Source organism: Mastigoproctus giganteus, chromosome 9 (genome assembly GCF_048544385.1).
Source record: "Mastigoproctus giganteus isolate SK-2022 chromosome 9, ASM4854438v1, whole genome shotgun sequence".
Classification (NCBI taxonomy): domain Eukaryota; kingdom Metazoa; phylum Arthropoda; class Arachnida; order Uropygi; family Thelyphonidae; genus Mastigoproctus; species Mastigoproctus giganteus.
Genome location: NC_143583.1, coordinates 123,949,183 through 123,971,528, shown reverse-complemented (window position 1 = coordinate 123,971,528; position 22,346 = coordinate 123,949,183). Strand labels below are relative to the sequence as shown.

General features: G+C 36.1%; 1 protein-coding gene across 1 annotated transcript in view; it reads right to left on the bottom strand.

Moving 5' to 3' along the window:
- The window catches only part of LOC150080700 (death-associated protein kinase dapk-1-like), a 248,550-nt gene that overhangs the window by 11,902 nt on the left and 214,302 nt on the right, over positions 1 to 22,346 (bottom strand). The window contains exons 13-14 of the mRNA XM_090380788.1: positions 17,766 to 17,969; positions 6,219 to 6,391 (exon numbers count right to left, since the gene is read on the bottom strand). Of these exons, the coding sequence (XP_090236914.1) occupies positions 6,219 to 6,391; positions 17,766 to 17,969 (377 nt within the window). The remainder of the gene's footprint in view (positions 1 to 6,218; positions 6,392 to 17,765; positions 17,970 to 22,346) is intronic.

Genomic DNA, 22,346 nt, shown 5'->3' with positions numbered 1-22,346 from the left:
GTGACACTGTTGCACATAAAAGGCTGCTGTATTAATTACAGCTGTGGATCAGGGACAAATTACTGCGAATGGATAAAGGGATGGTTCTGTGAGAAGATAGAGAGTGGTTATCAATGGGCACTGCTCTTCTTGGAATACTGTCATTAGTGGAATTCCCCACAGTTCAGTGCAGGACCTTAAGTTTACAGATAATATGAAAATTGATTACTGTCAGGGTATGCTGCTTCAACAACTATAAAATTAGGCAGATAGTGTTAGAGTGTTAGTTGTCTGATGGCACCAGAGGAAGTTTAAACTTATAAATACAAGGTACTGCATATAAGCAGCATTAATCTCAGAATAACATAGCACCACACCCGGGCTGATATGTTATTCTGAGCTTACTGAAATACATAGCACCACACCACGTGGTGCTATGTACTTCAGTCTCGGCTTACACCCAGGTAAGTGAAGTGCGAAAAAGACGTGAGGATAACTGCGCAGTGAGATGAAGTTTTTTGAACAGTGCAGGTGGGCGCCAGGACAGCTCATGGGATTTTTTAAAAGATACAAAGGAATTTTGTCAGTATTAGTATTAGTAACGGCCGCATGGTGCAAGAAAGCCTATGGCTTATGCTGCACTAGCAAAAAAAAAAAAAAAAAAGGAAATTAAACCTATCATCCTATGTGCTTCCCTTACCCGAAAGTACTATCCAGATGACCTTTGAATTTCCCCAAACTGTCGGCCTCTACCACCCATGAAGGCAACTTATTCCAGTAATTTATAACTCGCTGGCTAAAATAAAACTTCCTGCAGTCCAATCTAAACATTTCCCCCCGTAACTTGAATTTATGTCCCCTAGTTCTAGCATCATTTATAATCTTGAAAATTTTGTCCTCATTCATTTTACTGATGCCTCTCAGAGCCTTAAACACCTCAATCAAATCTCCTCTAAGGTGTCTAGTTTCCAAACTCTGCAACCCACATATTCGAAGTCTTTCTTCATAAGGACGCCCTTATGCCGATCTCACCAGGCAAGTTACCCTTCTTTGCACCCTTTCAAGAAGCTCGATGTCTTTCTTTAGGTGCGGTCTCCATACTTGAACATAGTATTCCAAGTGTGGTCTAACATAAGCCTTATATAATGGGATTATCATGTCCCTATCTCTACTTGCAAAAGTTCGATAGATCATCGATAGGACACCATGGGCCTTCCTTGCAACCTGTTTACAATGCTCAGAGAATTTCATGTCTGACCGTATCGTAACACCCAAGTCCCTTTCCTCCAGTACTGGGTTTAGTTGAACTCCACCAAGTGAATAAGTTTTTTTGGGATTACTGTTTCCCAGGTGTAATACCTTAGACTTTGTTGGATTAAAGCACAGCTGCCATTTTTCTGACCATTCCTGAAGTCTATCTAGGTCTCTCTGAAGAAGCTCAGCTTGACAGTGATCATTAACTACTCTACCAATTTTAACATCACCTGCAAATTTAGACATCATGCCCTCTATCCCTTCATCAATGTCGTTTATGAAAATTAAAAACAAAAGTGGTCCTAATACTGATCCTTGGGGAACCCCACTTCTTACATCAACCCAATCTGAGGAATAGCCATTTATCACAACCCTCTGCCTCCTGCCCTGAAGCCATCCTTCTATCCATCTAAGGATTTTCCCAGTGATTCCAACCTGTTCCAGCTTATAAAGCAATCGCTCATGTGGGACTGAGTCAAAAGCTTTGCTAAAATCTAAATAAACAACGTCGAAATTATTCCCTAAATCCAGCTCGTGAGTGACCCTTTCAAAATAGCGAACCAGATTTGTTAAACATGATTTTCCCTTTACAAAACCATGCTGAGTATCCTTGAGAATTTCAATTCGATCCAAATGATCCTGAATTCCACCCCTGATCATTGCCTCCATGATTTTTCCTACTACTGAAGTCAGACTGACAGGTCGATAATTTCCAACTTCACTTTTAGAGCCACCCTTATGTATGGGAGATACATTTGCACTTTTCCAATCCAAGGGAATCTCCCCAGAGTCTAGTGATGCTCGCATAATTAGCCTCAATGGTTCAATGCACTCGTTTGCCGCCTCTCTTAAGATTATAGTATATTCCATCAACTCCAGGAGCCTTACTGGTCTGTAGGCTCGAAAGTTTTTTCATTAAATAATCTTGCGAAATTTCAATATCATTAATTACATATTTTTTAACTTCGCTCCCACAATTTTCCATTGCCACAAAAGGCTTTTCATTTGTAAATATCGATGCAAAATAACTGTTGAGTTCATCTGCAACGGCAGCTGGTGTATTTATTACTACCCCCCTTTCCCTTACGTAAAGGTCCGATCTGGTTTGTCCTGCTCTTCTTGGCATTTATATATGTGAAGAATTCTTTATCCCCCCCTCTTTGCTCTGTTTGCTAGTGATTTCTCATAAACTGCCTTTGCCTGTCGAACCTTTTCTGTGGCTCTATTACACATCACCTTGTAGCTGTTATAGTCTTCAGTACTTTTTATTGCTCTGTAACCTTTCCATGCCACCTTTTTCTGCTCAAGTAATGTGGCAACTTCACTATTCATCCAACTTGGAACCCTTCTCGTGGAGTATTTTTTTAATGGTATATACGCGTTCAAGGCATCTGTGATTAATGTTTTAAAAGCATACCACAGTTCAATTGTATTCATTCTCTGCGCGGTATCTACCCAGTTAATAGAGGCCATGTAGTACCTTAAGGCATCGTAATTTCCTTTTCTGAAATTAAAACACATTCCTTTGCCTTTTACTTCTGCTACCTCTCTCGTCATCATCCACCGTAGAACTCCGTGATCACTTCCTGCTACTGGTTCCTCTACTGTCAGCCCTATTATGTCATCTGATTCATGTGTGATGATGAGGTCTAGGATATTCTTTTCTCTAGTACTTTCCCTGACATGTTGATACAAATAACAGTCATCTAGTTGATTTAAAAATTTTGTTCCCCATGTCGAGTTTCCTTCCCATTTACTCCAATCAATTAGAGGCTTTTGTCATAATCTTCACAATCACCTGGTCTGTAGATTACTCCTACTCGCATTATACCTTTGTTTCCAACTATCTCACACCATACAGACTCTATACTAGCATGTGAAATGTCTGAATCCTACTCGCATTATACCTTTGTTTCCAACTATCTCACACCATACAGACTCTATACTAGCATGTGAAATGTCTGAATCCGGGAAAGCTATCGTCGCACTCAGGCTGCTTCTGATCAGAAGCATTACCCCACCACCCCTTCTATCTAACCTATCCTTCCTAAATACCTTATACAAGCCGTACTGAAACTCATCAACCCCAATTTCCGGGTGGCACCACGTCTCTGTAAGCCCTATTATGTCCGCGTTACTTGTTTTAACCAGCAGTTCGAATTCGCTCATTTTATTGATGACACTTCTAACGTTACTGTATAAACAATTAAGATTTACTGTTCTTGTATATTTAACAACCCTAACACAACCCTTGAAGTTTTTTAGGCTCTCTTCCCTGATATTAGCTACCCGCTCACGTGAAATGTTTCTGCCCCCAGAACATGTAGATAATACGTCCAGTTGGGGTAACAGATAAGAACTCTTAAGGTACGTGCAAGAGTTACTTTGACCAATATTATCAGATAAATGTGTGTCAGTATTACCCACATCCCTCCCTAACTAGCAGTTTCCCTGAACCTTTAAGGTATCCTCAATAATACTGGCAAAAACGTTTGCACCACCTTTGTTTAAGTGTATCCCGTCTCTACAAAACAAATTCCTTCTACCTACAAGTGTGGGCCATGCTGACAGAAATTTCCCCCCCTAAAGCCTTGCAGATTCCTTCAAGTCTTGAGTTAATCCACAAGGCTCTTAACATATAATCCCTCCTATCGTGTCTGGGCAGAATTGCAGACACACAGACATTATGGCCTAGCTCGCGACATTTCCTCAGCATGGTCCTATATTTTTCCAACAAATCATCAGATCGTGTACGTTTAATATCATTTGTCCCCACATGAATAATAATATTTTCTTTACCCCCTTTAAAATCTGAACGGCTGCAGTTCTGCAAATTTCAGTATCAGGAGACTAAGTGAGATCTGACTGAGGTGTATAAGTCTTTGAATGGATTGAGTTAAGTTTTTCTTTATTTGCCTTTGGTATCCACCCTCTTTATCAGGCTACACACATGGGGGGGGGGCACAAATTAAAATTGAGGAAGGATGTTATTAGGATAGATGTATGGAAAAAATGCTTTCAGCCAGTGGGTAGTTAATTGTTGAAACAAACTTCCATTTAGAGTTGCAGAAGTGAGCAGTTTGAATAAATTCCAAGAAGAAACTATTAGAGGGGATGAACAGGTCATATTGAAAGTGTTTTTATTTATTTATTTTTATTTTTTGGCTAATGCTGTATAAGCTTGCTTTCTTGCATCATATGCCACTACTAATATTAATATTAACAAAAAAAGGTCTTTTTATCAGAATGTTTATCATGACTTTGCATTAATATACAAGCTGTTTATAATAGAATAATAACAGAAAATCAAACATACAAATTTTGCTTTAACATATGTATAAGGAAATAAAGCCAACAAAATATATTTCAATATAGTATACTTATTTTGTTATATTTCATAACAATTTAAATTTATAAGAAATAGTTTAGGAATAACAAAATGAGGATTTTGTTGCAACAAAATTCTAATTTTATATTTTTCTCAACAGAATGTTGCACAGTAAATAGTCACATTATCTTAACAGATTATTATACTAATGAATTAATCATTCATTACAGAATTAACACTTCTCTGAGTGCATCCATGAGAAATGAGAAATTAATACAAAGAAATGAGCTTTCAGTTGACAGTGATAGTGAAGAAGATGAGATGGAAGTTTGTAAAGTAATGGCAGCTAAAGAGGCTAAAGTGTATTTTCAAAAAATCTGTTGATTTCTTGAAAAGAACAAAGACCTAAAGAAACATAGCTCTGGACATTTCTCTGGAATTACCTAAAGAGAAATGTAACTCTGGACATTTCTATAATTAAAATTGATTACAAAAAAAAAAAAAAAAAGCTTGATAAATACTTTGAAAAAAATTAACTTTAATATATTTTTATTTACAATGTAAAATCCTGTAATATATAACTTATGTTTTTTTGTATACTAGATAATTATTATAAAAATGAAGCAAATTTTATTTTTCATAATTATATTAACCTTTACTTTGCATATCTGGGTAATCCCTAAATATATTTTTTTTTATCTGCATTATGCATATTTCTTCCATGTCATTCATATGCACAAATATATTTTGATATTCCCTTTTACTCTCAGAGAAAATAATGTCATAATTCTTCTATTTCTTAATGCCAAAATAATTACTATATGTAGTTCTTATTGTTTGAATTACCATGATTTAGTGCTTCCCCTGATTTAGTGCCACTGTCAGTGGCAAACAAATGGTGGTGCTAAACTGAGGTTTGACTGTATTTAGTTCTATGCTACTATTTGGCCTTTCCTATCTTGCCAATTTTAAGGAGCAGCATCTGCTGTTAAATAAGTTTAGTTTCAAAGTCATAGAGAGTAGCAATGTTACCTACCTGTGAAAGATTGCCATTCAACTCCAATATTATGTTATAGGAGTTTATTATTTACACTTGCTAAACTTCTCTGAACTGAAAACAATTGAGTGGGGAGAGGTCCTATATTTTTAATATTAATGGCTGCCTTACTAATACCAGTCACATATTATGTTATAGGAGTTTATTAGGATATTATTTCCACCTACTAAACTTCTCTGAACTAAAGAGTTAAGAGAGGGGAGTGGTGGGAAAGCAGAATTGTATAATGATGGGCCCTATATTTTTAATACTAATAGCTGCCATACTAATCAGTCACATATAATTAAAAATTAAAATATATTCTCCACAAAATCACTTTGGTTTAATTTGTTACAATATTTTTAATTTTCTTTTCCACAATTTTTATTAATATTTAAAATTAATATTTTTATTGCAAAATAAAAAAATATTGTTTTTTATACAATATTATTTTTTACATGATATATTTTTCATATCTTTCTAGAGATCTTGTCACTTATATCAAGAAAAAAAAATTCTAAGTATTTTTTTAATATATTTCTAAACAAACTGCTACTAGTCCTTTCTGAAAACTTTCATTTACACATCTCCCACATATACTAATCAAATAAAAATGATCACCTATCAATTCTCATATCTGATGGTCCCCTAACTTTAATTTCAAAAGATTCACCATAGTCAGCTAAAATAATCATGCCCTCAAGCAATCCACTACAAAACTTGCTTCCATGACACCACTGATAAAGATCATTCTCTGGGTCAGAATACTCCTGTGCTGATCGCCTCAATTGAACCTATTAAAAAATTTTGCAGTTTTTAATACAGGAATTAAGAAAAAAAAATTAATGATCTAAGGATAGCAACATTACTATAAATTTTACCAATCATATGTCAAAAAATATTCTTATACAAAAAATATTACAACTTATGAGAATCCTAAAAGAAACTGAACATTTAATACATTATAGAGATGACTGTGATGATTCTGGAATACTGATTATAGAAAAGTAAGTAGTAGTAGTAGTAGTAGTAGTAGTAGTGGCATGTGATGCAAGAAAGCAAGTGTATGAGCTTATGCAGCATCAGCTAAAAAAAAAAAAAAAAAAAACACCATTCCCTCCAAATACCTGTCCAGTTCCTCCTTAAATTTATTCAACCTATCAACTTCCACAATGACAGATGGAAGTTTGTTCCAGAAATTAACCACCCGCTGGCTAAAGGCAAATTTCCGCACATCTATTCTACATCTGTCTTTTCTTAATTTGAATTTATGCCCCCTTAGGTTCGTAATCTGAACAAGTGGAAGGATCCCATCAGAATTCAGCATGCTCAACCCATTCAAGGCCTTATATACCTCAATCAGATCACCATGCAGGTGCCTAGTCTCCAGCCACTGCAATTTTCAGAACTTAAGCCTCTCTTGGTAAGAGGATCCCTTCATTCCCCTCACCAATCTTGTTGCCCTTCTCTGTACACGCTCAAGTAAATCTACATCCTTCCTAAAATGAGGCCTCCAGACCTGTACGCAGTACTCAAGGCGTGGCCTGACCATTGCCTTATACAGAGGGATAATCACCTCCTTTTCCCTGCTAGCAAAATTCCTATATATCATTGACAAAACCCCATGACCTGCCCTGGCAGCCTGTCTGCATTGCTCAGAAAGTTATAAAAGCAGCGCAGAAAAGAAAGAGGCCTAACAGTAAGTCTATTAAAAGGATGATGAAAACAAATTACTATTAACTAAATAAAGCAATGTTGAACTCAGTATTACTTCAAGGATATTTTACTGACAGGGAGCTTACAGTGTTACTCAATAAAAATATTCTTTATTAAAGATGCAGTCTACAGCCAAATAGTTTTCCAATCATTAGGGATGGCTGGAGTTTGTAATGAAAGTACTAGATTCTCAGTACTGCAACAGCAAAAGCTTCATCCTGAAGGAGCACTGCTTGTTACTGATCATTAAATATTCTAACAATCTTTACGTCATCTGCAAACTTTGACATTATGCCTTCTATCCCATCATCAATGTTATTTATGAAAATCAGAACCAACAGTGGTCCATGAAACAATCCTTGGGGGACCCCACTTCTGATATTATATCAATCTGAAGAATATCCATTAATCATAACCTTCTGCCCTGCAGCAACCATGCAATCCATCATAGAATCTCTCCAATAATTCCAAAATGTTCCATCTTATACAGTAACTTCTCATGAGGAATCAAATGCATTGCTAAAATCCAAATAAACTATGTAAAATTGTTCCGAACATCCAGATTATAAGTAATTGTGTAAAAATAGCTTACTAAATTAGTTAAACATTATTTTCTCTTAACAAAACCATGTTGTGTGTTATTCAGAATGTCATTCTATCTAAATGTCCCTAAATTGCACTCTTAAATTATTGCTTCTAAGGTCTTCCCTACCACTGAAGTCAGACTATCCAGTCTGCAGTTACCAACTTCGCACTTAGAACCGCCTTTACGTATTGGTGATACATTAGCACTTTTACAAACCAAAGGAGTCCAAAGATGCCCTCACTTCAATGGTTCAATACACTCTCCAGCAGCCTCCCTCAAAATTACTGGGTATATATCATTGACTCCAAGAGCCTTATTTGCCTTTATGTTCAAAAGTTTTTCTAATAAACAGTTGTCTATAATTTTCGAATTACTAATTTCATATGACTCAGCCTCATTTGCATAACCACTTCTTAGCACAAAGGATCTTTCTTCAGTAAAGACAGATGCAAAGTACCTGTTCCATTCATCTTTACTAAAAGTACCTGTCCAATTCATCTTTGCAATAAAGATAGATGCAAAGTACATGTTCAATAACAACATTAGCATTAAAAGAAGCATATGATGCAAGAAAGCAAGCATATGCAGCATCACCAAAAAAAAGCTCCCATTTCACCCCTCCGCACATTCCAAATACCTGTCCAGCTCAGCCTTAAATTTAATTAGGCTAACTTCCACAACAAAAGATGCAAGTCTGTTCCACCAACCAACTACCCACTGGGTAAAGGAAAATTTACACACATCTATCCTACAACTGACTTTCCCTCAAATTGAATTTATGCCCTCTCAGGTGATTATTCTGAGCAAGAGGAAGAATCCCATCAGCATTGAGCATGCTCAAACCATTCAAGGCTTTATACACCTCAATCGGATGACCTCGCAGATGCCTAGTCTCCCGTCACTATAAACTGCAAAATTTAAGCCTTTCTTCGTAAGAGCAACCCTTCGTTCCATTCACTAATCTTGTTGCCCTTCTCTGTACTTGTTCCAACAGCTCTACATCCTTCCTAAAACGAGGCCTCCAGACCTGTATACAGTTCTCAGGGTGCGACCTGACCATTGCTTTATACAAGGGGATAATCACCTCCTTATCCCTGCTAAAAAAATTCCTGTATATCATTGACCAGACACCATGAGCAACTCTTGCAGACCATCTGCACTGCTCAGAAAACTTCATATCTGACTGCACAGTTACTCCCAGGTCCTTTTCATTCTCTATCACTGTCAATGTATTACCACTTTACATTTGTCAATGTTAAACTTCATTTGCCACCTCTCAGCCCATCTGCTCAACTTTTCTAGATACTGTTGCAGCAGCGCACTGTCATTAGTGTCCTTAACAACCCTTCCAACCTTTGTATCATCTGCAAACTTGGACATTAAGCTTGATATACCATCATCAATATCATTTATAAATACAGAAAAAAAACAATGGACCGAACACTGAACTCTAAGGGACTCCGCTAATAACATTAGTCCACGATGAGCAGTGTCCATTGATTACCACTCTCTGTCTTCTCCCACTCAACCATCCCTTAATCCATAGCACCAATTTGCCTCCAATGCCACACTGCTCCAATTTCTACAGCAGTCTTCCATGTGGAACAGTATCAAAAGCCTTTCGAAGATCCAAATATATGATATCAAAGTTATTCCCTGCATCCAGTTCCTTTGTGACCACATCCATAGTATCCAATCAAATTGGTCAGGCAAGACTTTCCCTTAACAAAATCATGCTGTGTCTGAGCTATAACTGAAGTCTTGTCTAGATAATCCTGCAGTGCTTCTTTAACCAGTGCCTCCATTAATTTTCCTGGAACAGAAGTTAACCTAACAGGTCTATAATTACTTGTGTTGCCCTTTGATCCTCCTTTGTGAATTGGGGTCACATTTGCACATCTCTAGTCCATGGGTACCTCCCCTGAGTCCAAGGAAGCTCTCATAATTATGGCTAAGGGTTTGCTTACTTCTTTTGCTACCTCCTTTAATATAACTGGATAGATCCCATCCACCCTAGGTGCCTTTTTTATGTTTATCTTCAACAATTTCTCCTCCACTTTCCTCTCAGTTATTACAAAATCATCTAGCTCACTGCTAGAGTTTAATTCACCTCTGGCATTCCCTTCCCTGAATAACTCCTCAAGTGTGAATGTAGATGCAAAATACTCATTTAGTTTGTTAGCCACATGAGCAGGATCATCAACAGTTGAGCCATCAATATCCAGTGGACCAATGTGATTCATCCCTTTCCTTCTAGAGTTTACATAGGTAAAGAACTCTTGGCTGTTTTTCTTTGCATCCTTTGCCAAAGATTTCTCATAATGTGCTTTTGCCTGCCTAATCTCCTTTGTGACTTGGTTACAGACCAGCTTATATCTATCATAGGCTTCCGTGTCACCCATTAATTTATATGTATCCCATGCATTTTTCTTCTCTGCTGTATGTCTCATTGGGTTCATCTGACATCCATTTAGGCCTAAACCTTGAACATATTTCTTAGCTGGTATGTAAAGCCTAGTAGCTTCCAAGGTAAATTCTTTGAATGCCTCCCATTTCGAATTTGCTGTTGGTTTGTTTGTTTGTTTGTTTGTTTGTTTGTTTGTTTTGGGATTTTTTTTGGCGCATGGGTTGTTGTTGGTAACATCATCAGTTGGTCCCACTGTATAGAATTTAAATACTGTCTCAGACCACTGTAGTCGCCTTTGCGAAAGCAAAAACCCTTCCCTTTACACCTGATGGTAGTTACCTCTTTGATTAAATTCCACTTGAGCACACTGTGATCACTGCCACCTAGTGGTTCATTTATCTGCAGATTCTTAATGCATGAAGAATCACTACTGATAATCAGATCAAGAATATTACTCCCTCTAGTTGCCTCCCGAACATGCTGATGTAGAAAACAATCATCCAATAAATCCACAAAAGCCTTGCTAGTGTGTGAGTGACAAACCCACAAATTCCACTCAATATCCGGGAAATTAAAATCCCCTATTATAAGACTCTCTGATTTACTGGACCACTCTATTTCCTGTTCAGTTTCTTATTATACTCATCAGAGTCATTAGGCCTATAACACACTCCTACTCTCAATTTTGATTTCCCAGTGCTTATGTCACACCAAACTGACTCGACACTGCAGTGTACAGCAATGTCGACTGGCTGCACTTCCTTCGATTTTATGTGTTTCTTAACTAATAGCATAGCCCCTCCTCCCTTCCTATCCTGTCTATCTTTACTGTACACATTGTACTCTCCCATAGTTCTGCATTCCTTATATCTGTGTGACACCACGTCTCTGATATCCCAACAATATCTGCTTTTGATGTTTTGAGCAACACCTCAAATTCATTTACCAAACTCCTGGCATTGGTGTATATGCAAGTATACATGCACCTGTTCCTATTCTTAGCTACCCTAACACAACCCATGTGTTTACTTGTACAGCAATGACTCCCAGCAGTCTCTGAAATACCCTGTATCTTGTTTTCCAGGCTGCTGCTCTTTCCAATAGAAGCAGTGCAAGAATCACTTTCACCTCTGTCAGTGGCTACTGTTAATCTATTAGTCCTTGTATCCCCCCCAAGCTAGCAGTTTTCCGACCAACCTAATGCTGACTAGATAGCATCAGCAAATATTCTTGCACCCTTTCTATTTAAGTGTATCCCATCCCTGTAGAAGCAGTCTCTCCTGTTAACAAGTACACACCAGGCTGAAAAAAATTCTACCCTTGAGCCTTGCACAATTTTTCCAGGGCCGAATTGATCGACAAGGATCGACATTGCTCTTAGAACAACCTTTATGTATTGGTGATATGTTGGCACTTTCCCAATCCAAAGTAATCACTTCCAGGAGGCCTCCCTCAAAATTACAGGGTATATGCCATCAGTTCCAGGAGCCTTGCTTGCCTTTGTGTTCGAAAGTTTTGCTAACAAAATCATCTGCAATTTCCAAACCACTAATTTTATGACTCAGCCTCACTCACACAGCCTTTTCTCAGCATCAAGGGTCTTTATTTAGTAAAGAGAGATGCAAAGTACCTATTCAACTCATCCACATCAGCTGGGTTGTCTAATACTTTCTCATACCCAGTACACAAAGGTCCGATCTGATTTGCTTGTTTCTTTCTTGTATTCACATACATGAAAAATTCCTTGTCCCCATTCTTTGCTCTCTTTTCCTCAGTCTTTTCCTCAGTCTTGGCATCTCTAACCTTATCTGTGGTTCCATTACAAATCAAGTTGTAGCTGTTGTGGGCTTCAGCATGTTTCATTGCTCTGTAACTGTCCCATGCTATCTTTTTCTGATCCGTTTGACCGGCCAGCTTCGCATTCATCAATTTCAGTATCCTCCTCATGCTATAATATCTTAATGGTATATACTCATTCATGGTTTCCATCATTATTGTTTTAAAGGTATTCCATAATTGGGGGAAAGAACTGTCTACCGGCTCTAAATATGTAACAACTCCACGCTAGCCATATTCAAAACTATGCTGACTTCCTATTGATATATACGGATGGTTCCAAATCTCATTCAACTGTTGGAGCAGCAGCAGCAGTGTTTCTCTCTGCTATCATATCAGCTTCTCTTCCACCTGAGTACAGCAGCTTTTCAGCGGAACTATATGCAATACAATTAGCTCTTGAAAATTTGACTCTTCACCGTTCTGCAAAATATTTAGTTTACACCGACTCTCTCAGCTCAATCAGAGCAATGCAGAATCCCTTTCATAAGGATCACCTTGTTATAAATAAGATCAGGAGTTTGCTGTTGAAAATTGAAGACCGCTGACAACTAGTGAAGTTTTGCTGGATTCCAGCACATTTGAGCATTAAAGGGAATGAACTGGCTGATATTTCTGCTAAAAATCCATCAACTTTAGACTTAACCTCTCTCTTCATTCCAGCTTCTGATTATAATATCATAATTCAAGCAGCATACCATGCACAGTGGACAGAGCTATGGCATAAACAAACAAATAATAAACTCTTCCAATTGAAACAAGATCCAAAATTCAGACATTTCGGCGAGAAGAAGTGGTATTCGCACGGATTAGAATAGAACATACTCATCTGACTCGCCTCCATCTACTCACAGGCGATGATCCCTCTCAGTGTTCACACTGCTCGGAACATCTAACAGTCAAACATATTTTGATTGACTGTGCACATTATCAACAACATCGAACTTCAGTATTTCTTTCTCTGGCTAATCTCCAAAAATCAATGACATTAAATCATATCATTGGAGAGGAGGCAAACATTAATGTTAATGAACTTTATTTTTGAAAGAAATTGGAATTTATGATCGAATATAAATAGTTTCTGAGCTGAAATGAAATTGAGCTGGCTTCATATTAATTATTATTTATAATATGCCTATGAATAGGTGCACTATAGCCACAGCAGTTTGTGCACCATTAACACACACACACACACACACACACACACACACACACACACACACACACACACACACACACACACACACACACACACACACACACACACACACACACACCATAATTCAAGTGTATTTGTTGCTCTCAATCTGCAATCCACCCAATTAATAGATGCCATATAGAGCCTTAAACTGTCAAAGTCCCCTTTTCTGAAATTAAAACCCGTGCCTTTACTTTTAACTACTGCAACACCTTTCTTCATCTTCCAACTGACGACTGCATGATCACAACCAGCCAACGGTTCTTGTATTTTGAGCTCTGTGATATCATCTAATTCATGAGTAATGATGAGGTCAAGAATATTCTCACCCCTAGTGTTATCTTTGACATGCTGGTACAAATAATAATCATCTAGTTCATTTAAAAAAATTTTTCTCCAAGGTGAATTTCCCTTCCACTTATTCCAATCAATCATCTAGTTCATTGAAGTCATCCATAATAAGACGTTTACACTTATCTGCCCATTCCATTTGCATGTAAAGACTCTCATCATATTCTTCACAATCTTCTGGTCTGTAGATTAATTCTGCTATCATTATACCTTTGCTTCCAACTAACTCGCACCTCACAGATTCTATGCTGGCAGACATAACGTAAGACTCAGCAAAAGCTCTTTTTGTTCTTGTGCTAATTTTGAAAAGGAGCATGGCCCTATCACCCCTTCTATATTCCCAAATACATGTAAAACATACCATAATGGAATTTGTCATCCCCAATTTCTGGGTAGCACCACATTTCTGTTAGCCCTATTATGTCAGCATAAACTGTCCTAACCAGGAGTTCATATTCAGCCATTTTATTGCCAATTCACCTGACATTGCTGTAGACACAGTTAAGACTAAGTATTCTTTTATATTTCACTATCCTGACACACTCCTTGAAGTTACTTAGGCTTGTTTCTCTAGATTTATCTTCCCACTCATTTGAAATACTGCTATCTTCAGAATATCTTTCCAACTCTGTACTTGTTAACAGGAGAGGCTACTACAGGAATGAGGAATCGGATACATTTAAATAGAAAGGGTGCGAGAATATTTTGTGATGCTAATGAGGCAGCATTAGGTGGGTTGGAAAACTGCTAGCTTGGGAGGATACACAGACTAATAGATTAACAATAGCCACAGACGGAGGTGAAAGTGATTCTTTCACCTATGCCTCTTGTTGCTTTGATAACAAGCATGGCACCACCACCTCTCCTATCTTTCCTAAATAAATAAAATAAAAAAATAAATTTTCTGTTTATACTCTGGGACGACCAAATGGTCAGAGGAGTTTACAAGATACACAGAATACAAGAAACAGCACCGTATTCAGCAGTCACAGGCTTGAACCCCAGTCACTCGAGGCACGTGTACTTATGCACCCGCGTGCCTGACCACTAGGCTACGGCTTGTCATCCTCAATTTCTGGGTGACACCACATTTCTGTTAGCCCAATTATAAGGCAATTGGGGGAAAAGTTGCATTAGTTGTACTAATCAGGGGTTCAAATTCTGCAATTTTATTGACAGCACTCCTGAAATTACTGTAGACGTAGTTAAGACTAAGTATTCTTCTATAGTTTACTAAATAAGCAGACATGTACCTAGTATGAATAAACATTTTACTAGATGTATGCTGCTCATTCTTATTAATTTTTTTATTACTTTTAACCATTCAACTCTCCACAGCCATTTTTTAGAATTCAAACAGTCATATCTCTGTAACCAGTCAGAATCAGATGTTTGTATGCCCTTTTTTATTTTGAACTAAATCAGATTTTCTTCTATACATCCAGTAAACCCTCGCTAAATCCGGTTACAGTTAATCCAGATGTTGAATAATCCAGATCGAAATATGAAAAATTCTGTTCGTAGTTGAGCACTTTGAAAGACACAGGAGTTAAGAAGGCAGATGAGTCACTCTGACTGCACAGAGAGAGACGGAACACGTTAAATTGTCTTGCTTGTTATTCAGTATCATTGTTGACTCTGAGTTGGACGGATGTTATTGCTTACATCGCTTCATTTGCATACTTCTTTATACATATACAGGATGTCTCAAAAATATTGGTACAAACGTTTAGGGAAAGTAGGTAACATCTAAAGGAATGTGAATCGCATAGGAACCCATAACCAGAAATGTCACTGTAAGTCGGGACATGGCGCTGTTCATCAGTTCGCGAGAGGGAAAATTTCTGGTTTACTCATTCAAGCAGTAGTCGCCGCACGAAGAGCATGCATCGATATACGAACTGTGAGCTGGCAGACATGCACCTAGTGTATGGATTAGCAGAGGGCAATGGACGAGCCGCTCAATGAATTTATGGAGAACGCTTCCCAGACAGACATGTACCGGACCACCGTATGTTTGTGCGTGTGCATCAAACATGCACACGCATCAGACAGACATGTACCGGACCACCATATTTTATGTTTGTGCGTGTGCATCAAAATTTGTGTGATTATGGGTCATTTAGAGGTAACAGGAGTAGTGCGGGCAGACCACGTTCGACACGAACTCCTGCCATGGAAGAAAGAAAGTGTATTGAATGCCGTCCAGAATAATCCTACTACCAGCACACGTGCCATTGCCTCTGCCTTAGGAGTGTCTTGTTGCAGTGTACAGTGTGTTTGGCATGACGATTCCTTACACCCCTTTCATCTCCAAAGGGTTCAGTTACTGCTTTCCCACAAGATCATCCTGCATGTGTAGCTTTTGCACAGTGATTTCTCCAAGAAAGTGTTTAAGACTTGAATTTTCCAGCCTATGTTTTGTTCACGGATGAGGCTTATTTCACTCGGGAAGGCTTATTCAATCAGCACAATGCTCATGTGTGGGCACGCGGTGTACGCCTCCATGCGGCACAACATCGCTTCGCAATAAATGTGTGGGTAGGTATGGTCGGTGACTGCTTAGTCGGCCTGTACCTGTTACCATCCCGCACGAACTCCACTAAATATCGGATCTTTCTTGAACAAGTTCTACCAGGATTACTTGAAGATGTTCCAGCAAATGTGAGATGCAACATTTGGTTTCAACATGACGGGACGCCTGCCCATTATGAAAGGTGTGTTTGTGACCATTTGAACAGGAATTTTGGGCATTGATGGATTGGCCATGGTGGACCCGTTGCCTGGCCACCACACTCACCTGATTTATCGAGCCTTGATTTCTTTCTGTGGGGGGCCCTCAAATCTATCGTGTATGAATTGCCTGTGGAGACGGAAATGGATCTTGTCTGCGCTGCTGCTACTGTCAAAGAAACTCCAGGTGTGTTCGACCGTGTCCACCAATCCATGCTGCATCGGTGTCACATATGCATTGCGTCTCATGGTGGAACCTTCGAGCATCTGTTGTAACATCATGAAATGCATCTATCTCGTACTGCATTGTTAATATTATGTCAAATAAATGTTTGCCACTAATTACTGTCTTGTGTCATTTGTGCTTCTTGTGCCTCTGCTATTACTTTCCCGTAATGTTTCCAGTTATGGGTTCCTATGCGATTCACATTCCTTTAGATGTTACTTACCTCCCCTAAACGTTTGTACCAATATTTTTGAGACACCCTGTATATGTACATAAGTGAACATATTTTATATACTTAGGGGTTCTAAAGAATTGAAAAGTGGAATAAAAAGAAAACATGTTACCTTAACTATCATTAACAAGCTTAAAGTGATAGAGCATCATGAAAATGGTGTTCCTGGAAAAAAAATTGTTGAAGGATTTGGTATTGGCCAACAGACTGTGTTGGATATTAAAAAACAAAAAGAACCATTTGCTTTAAAATTTGATGTAGAGTGTGGATAAAAGCAGTGAATCAAATAGACAGCCATTAAAAAAGCCAAAAGTTGCTGTAAGAAGCTGTATTGAAGTGGTATTCACAGCAATGATCAAGTGGCATTGGTGTGATAAATGTATAAAAAGACAATACATTTATCCATCTATCACTGAATAAATGTATTGTCTTTTAATAGTTTTTATATAAAAGTTCTACAGTGATATATTTTATTTCTTTTCTTCACCACTACCTATATCATTAAATTTTCTATTTATTTTTGTTCTAAGTTTTTTTGTGTTTTAGGGCTACCTTTTTCTTCACTAATCCGGATGACCTCTTCCCCCAATTAATCCAGAATAACGAGGGTTTACTGTATTTTTGAAACACCTTATACATATGCTTTGGTAGTCATAATGCAACATTAAATTTGTGTGTGTCATATCAAATAATATCTCTTACTAAATATTTATTAAAATAAAATGGGTACTTTTAAAGATGTTCATTGTTTTTATTTTATTGCTTAACTTTTGGACAACAGTACAGTATACACTAATTATACAACAAAGGGATTTATATTTAAAATATTTAAAAATCATCACTAAATAAATAAATTTATCAAAATTTTGCAAAATTAACTCACCTGCAATCTAGGAAATAAGCAAGCTAACATATGCTTGACACCTAACTGACATTTAATCTTCAAGCCACCATACACTCCATCAGCATAATCACTGCTATTTTCCCACAAACCCTCAAGTGTTTCCACCATATTGAAACAAGGAAACTCATATTCCATGTCTCCATCATTATCACATTGAGTACACAACTGCAGAGCTTCTAGAACCTAAAACAAAATTCACAGAGAAGAAAATAAAATCTAAGTAAGGATATAATTATATACATAGTACTACCCTCAATGACATTACAAAGTGTGAGAAATACCCAAATAAAATTAAATCCTTAAGCAAAGCAGTTAATATATTTTGCGTGTTATATGCCAAAATTAATAGTGGTGAATATGTTGCTCTCTTTGTGCAGGTTGACATGGAGTAGAGTGAACAAAGAAATGCAAGCAGCTGTTATAGCACTATGCAAAGCAGTGAATTTTCTATCCAATATTTTCAAATTGTCCTTGCCATTAGGAATTAGCATATAATTTATCTATCATGCCATCAAAAGTCATACAGTGACACCTAATGAACAGATGACCACTCTAGATTCTCTCTCTCTCTCTCTCTCTCTCTCTCTCTCTCTCTCTCAGCAATGAAACAAAATCCTTGCTGCAAAAGTGATTGTCAGAGGAATATCAACCAGAACCTGTAATGGTTAATTAAATCAATATCTGGGGATCTAGCATTCTGTAGGAGAACAGGTAAGGGAATATACATTAGGTATAAAGAAAATAAGAAGGTTGTAATCAGATAAAGTACTAGTATTAGCAATGGCCACATGGTGCAAGGAAGCCTATAGCTTATGCTGCATCAGCCATAAAAAAAAATAATAATAATAAATAAATAAAATAAATAAATAAATAGAATAAAATAAATAATAAATAGAATAAAATAAAAAAATAAGAATAAAATAAATAATAAATAGAATAAAATAAAAAAATAAGAATAAAAATAAAAATAAAATAATAAGAAGAAAAATAAAATAATAAGAAGAAAAATTTTAAAATTAATAATAAAATTAAATGTATAAATAAAATAATTAATAAGAGAAAAGAAAACAGACAATCTATGTGTTTCCCTCCTCCCATAAGTGATTATCCAGTTGACCTTTGAATTTCCCTAACTGTCAGCCTCTATCACCCACGTAGATAACTTTTTCCAGTAATTTATAACTCACTAGCTAAAATAAAACTTCCTCCAATCCAGTCTAAACATCTCCCCCATAACTTGAAATTATGGCCTCTAGTTCTAGAATCATTTATAACTGTGAAAATTTCATCCTCATTCATTTTATTTATGCCTCCCAGAGCCTTAAACACCTCAATCAAGTCACCTCTAAGGTGTCTAGTTTCCAAGCTCTGGAATCAGGTTACAACACCTAAGATCAGTTTCATTATGGTATAATATTTTAACAATAATTACAAACTAAAAGAAGGTAGCTCGTCAATTAACCTTGAGAGAATTGGGAAAAAACTGGCAGACCAAGAACTGTTAAAACTGTGAAGGCCACACATTACAAGTTTACCCAAATCACAAATGTGGCATAAAGATAAAATAAATTTTTTCTGTTTATACTCCGGCATGACAACCAAGTCAGTAGAGTTTACAATAAATCATCAATACAAATATTTATCGTATTTAGTAGTCACGGGTTTGAACCCCGGTCCACTCAAGGAACGCGTGCTATGCACTCTCGCTCCTGACCACTCGGCTACGTAAATCATACTGAGATGAATTTTTTGTCTATATTCTATAATTTTTCCATTAATTGAGTAAATCTTTAATTCCTTTTTAATATTTACGTTTGGTATTTTATCTAATTTTGTACATCCTTTAACATATCTTAAAAATTTCATTTCTGCAGCTTGTATTCTATTAATGTCTCTTTGTTTTGGTATCCATGTTTCAGAACCATAAAGAAGTGTTGGTATTGCCATTACTTTGTAAAATTTCAATTGTGTTTCTTTCCTTGTTTTCTTAGCCAGAGTTCTTTTTATTGTTCCACATATATTTTGAAATTTTGCCAATTTCTGGTTCATATCTTCTTCAACATCATATGTTATATCACATCCTAGATATTTAATATGTTTTGCTTGTTCTAATATTTTATTGTCTACAACTATTTTTGTTCTCACTGTATTTTTACCTTTAAAAGCCATTGTTCTAGTTTTCATCACTAATATTTTAACTTTATATTCTTTTGTTATTTGGTTTAATTTAAATACTGCTCTTTGTAAATTATCTTCACTATCTTGAATAATTACTTGATCATCTGCAAATAACAGTGTATTAATCCTATTCTTTATATTTAAATATATACCTGAATTAATTTCTTCTTTCCATTTACATATCATATCCTCGATATATAGGTTAAACAGCATTGGTGACAAGCTACATCCCCGTCTAACTTCTTGATTTATTATACTTCCTTCTGTTAATTTATTACCTGTATCTATTACTATTTTTGTTCCTTGATATAAACTCTGTATTATTTTTGTAAGATGCTTTGGGTATCCTTTATTACTCAATACGTCCCATGGTTTTCATCTATTTACTCAATCAAATGCTTTTTCATAATCTATAAATGCTAAATGCGTTTCTAAATTAAACTCTTTTTGTTTTTCTATTATTTGTTTTAATATAAATATATTATCTGTAAATGATCTTCCTTTTCTGAATCCTGCCTGTTCTATTAATATTTCATCAGAGATAATTTTAATTCTATTATTTATTATTTTGCTATACATTTTATATACTGTATTTAGTATGCTAATCCCTCTATAATTCTTTGTATCATTTCTATTTCCTTTTTTAAATATTGAAATAAGTTTTGCTATCTTCCATTCTTCTGGTATTTTATATTGTCCCCAACATTTATTAAATAAATTTAGTATCCTGTCTTTTAAAAAACTTCCTCCATACTTGATCAGTTCTGCATTTATACCATCCATTTCTACTGCTTTCCTGTTTTTTGTAGCTTTCAATATCTTTTCCAATTCTTCCTTTGTTATCGGATCTATGTCACTAACTGGGTCTAACTGTATCTCTTCTGTTTGATATGTTGGGTCTTTCCACAATTCTTCATAATGTTTTTTTCAATTGTTCTTCCTTTATTATATTTATTCTTGAAGTGTCTTTCTCTGTGCTATTCAAATGTTTCATAATTTTATATGCCAAATTTTGTCTTCCATGAACATCATGTTCTGTTGTGCTTATAAATCTATCCCATGACTCTACTTAGCCTTCTTTATTATATCTTTAGTTTTATTGCATTCTTGTTTATAAATTTCTTCATTCTCACTTGTCCTGTTTTGTATATATTTAAGATATTTATCTTGTACTGCTTTAGCTATTTCTTCATTCCATAACTTTACCCCCCCCTCCTTATAGTTTTTCCTGAATTGTCCTAGTGTCTCTTTTGCTATCTTTTGAATTATATTTCGTATATTATTCCAATCTTCTTCTATTTGTTCTCTCTCCGATGTTTTACTTATTTCGTCTTTAATCCTTTTTTTCATATAAATTTTGTATACTTTCTTCTTGAAGTAGATATACTTTATAACCCAACTCTTCTTTCCCCTGTTTAATAGCTTTTCTCTTCTTACATTTAGCCCATAACTCTATTTTTGAAGCCACTGAAAATGATCTGAATTAATATCATATCCTCTAAACACCCTAGTATCTCGACATTGTTTTGCTAATTTTTGATTTACTATTACATAGTCTATTATTAATTGTGTACCTCTTGCCGACCATGTATATTTATGTATATCATGTTTTCTAAAAAATGTATTTGTTATCTTTAAATTATTAAATGTTGCAAAATCTCTTAATTTATATCCATTTCCATTTATTTTATTTTCTCCATAACATTCCATAATATTTTTTATTGGCTTATTTCCTACCTGAGCATTATAATTTTTTTATATTCTTATCTAGTTCTTTTTGTAACTCTAAATAAAATTTATCTGTTTCTTCCTCTTTTCCATCTTCTAGAGCATAAATTCCAATTATACATAATTAACATCTGTCTAATTTAAATCTTACTGTTATTATTCTATTATTTATAACTGTGTAGCTCTGTATTTTGGTTATCCATTTCCAATCTATTAATATTGCTACCCCTCCACTAGCTCTTTCCTTTTGATCTACTCCGCTGTATATCATTCTATAAGAATCATAATCTTTCGTACCTTTTAATTTTTTCTTTGTTTCTGTTATTACTGCTATATTTACTTTCTTCTGTTTTAAATGTTTAAGTAGTTCAACTTCTTTATATCCTAATCCTCCTCTTGTGTTCCATGTTACAATATTTAAAATGTCTGTTATTCCTTTTCGTTTCCTTTTTCCAGTCTCAGTCGCATACCCTTGTCTGTCCGGTTTTCCTCTTTGAGCTTTATGAGTTTTTATTTTTTTTACATGGGGAGGGAACCAGCCTCCAGCACAACCCCCAATCTGGAGGATCAGTATGTTACTCTTTGTCTGATCCCTACCCTTTGACCTGTCTGGCTAGGGTGCCCTACCGGTAGTCTAGCTACAGCCAGCATAGC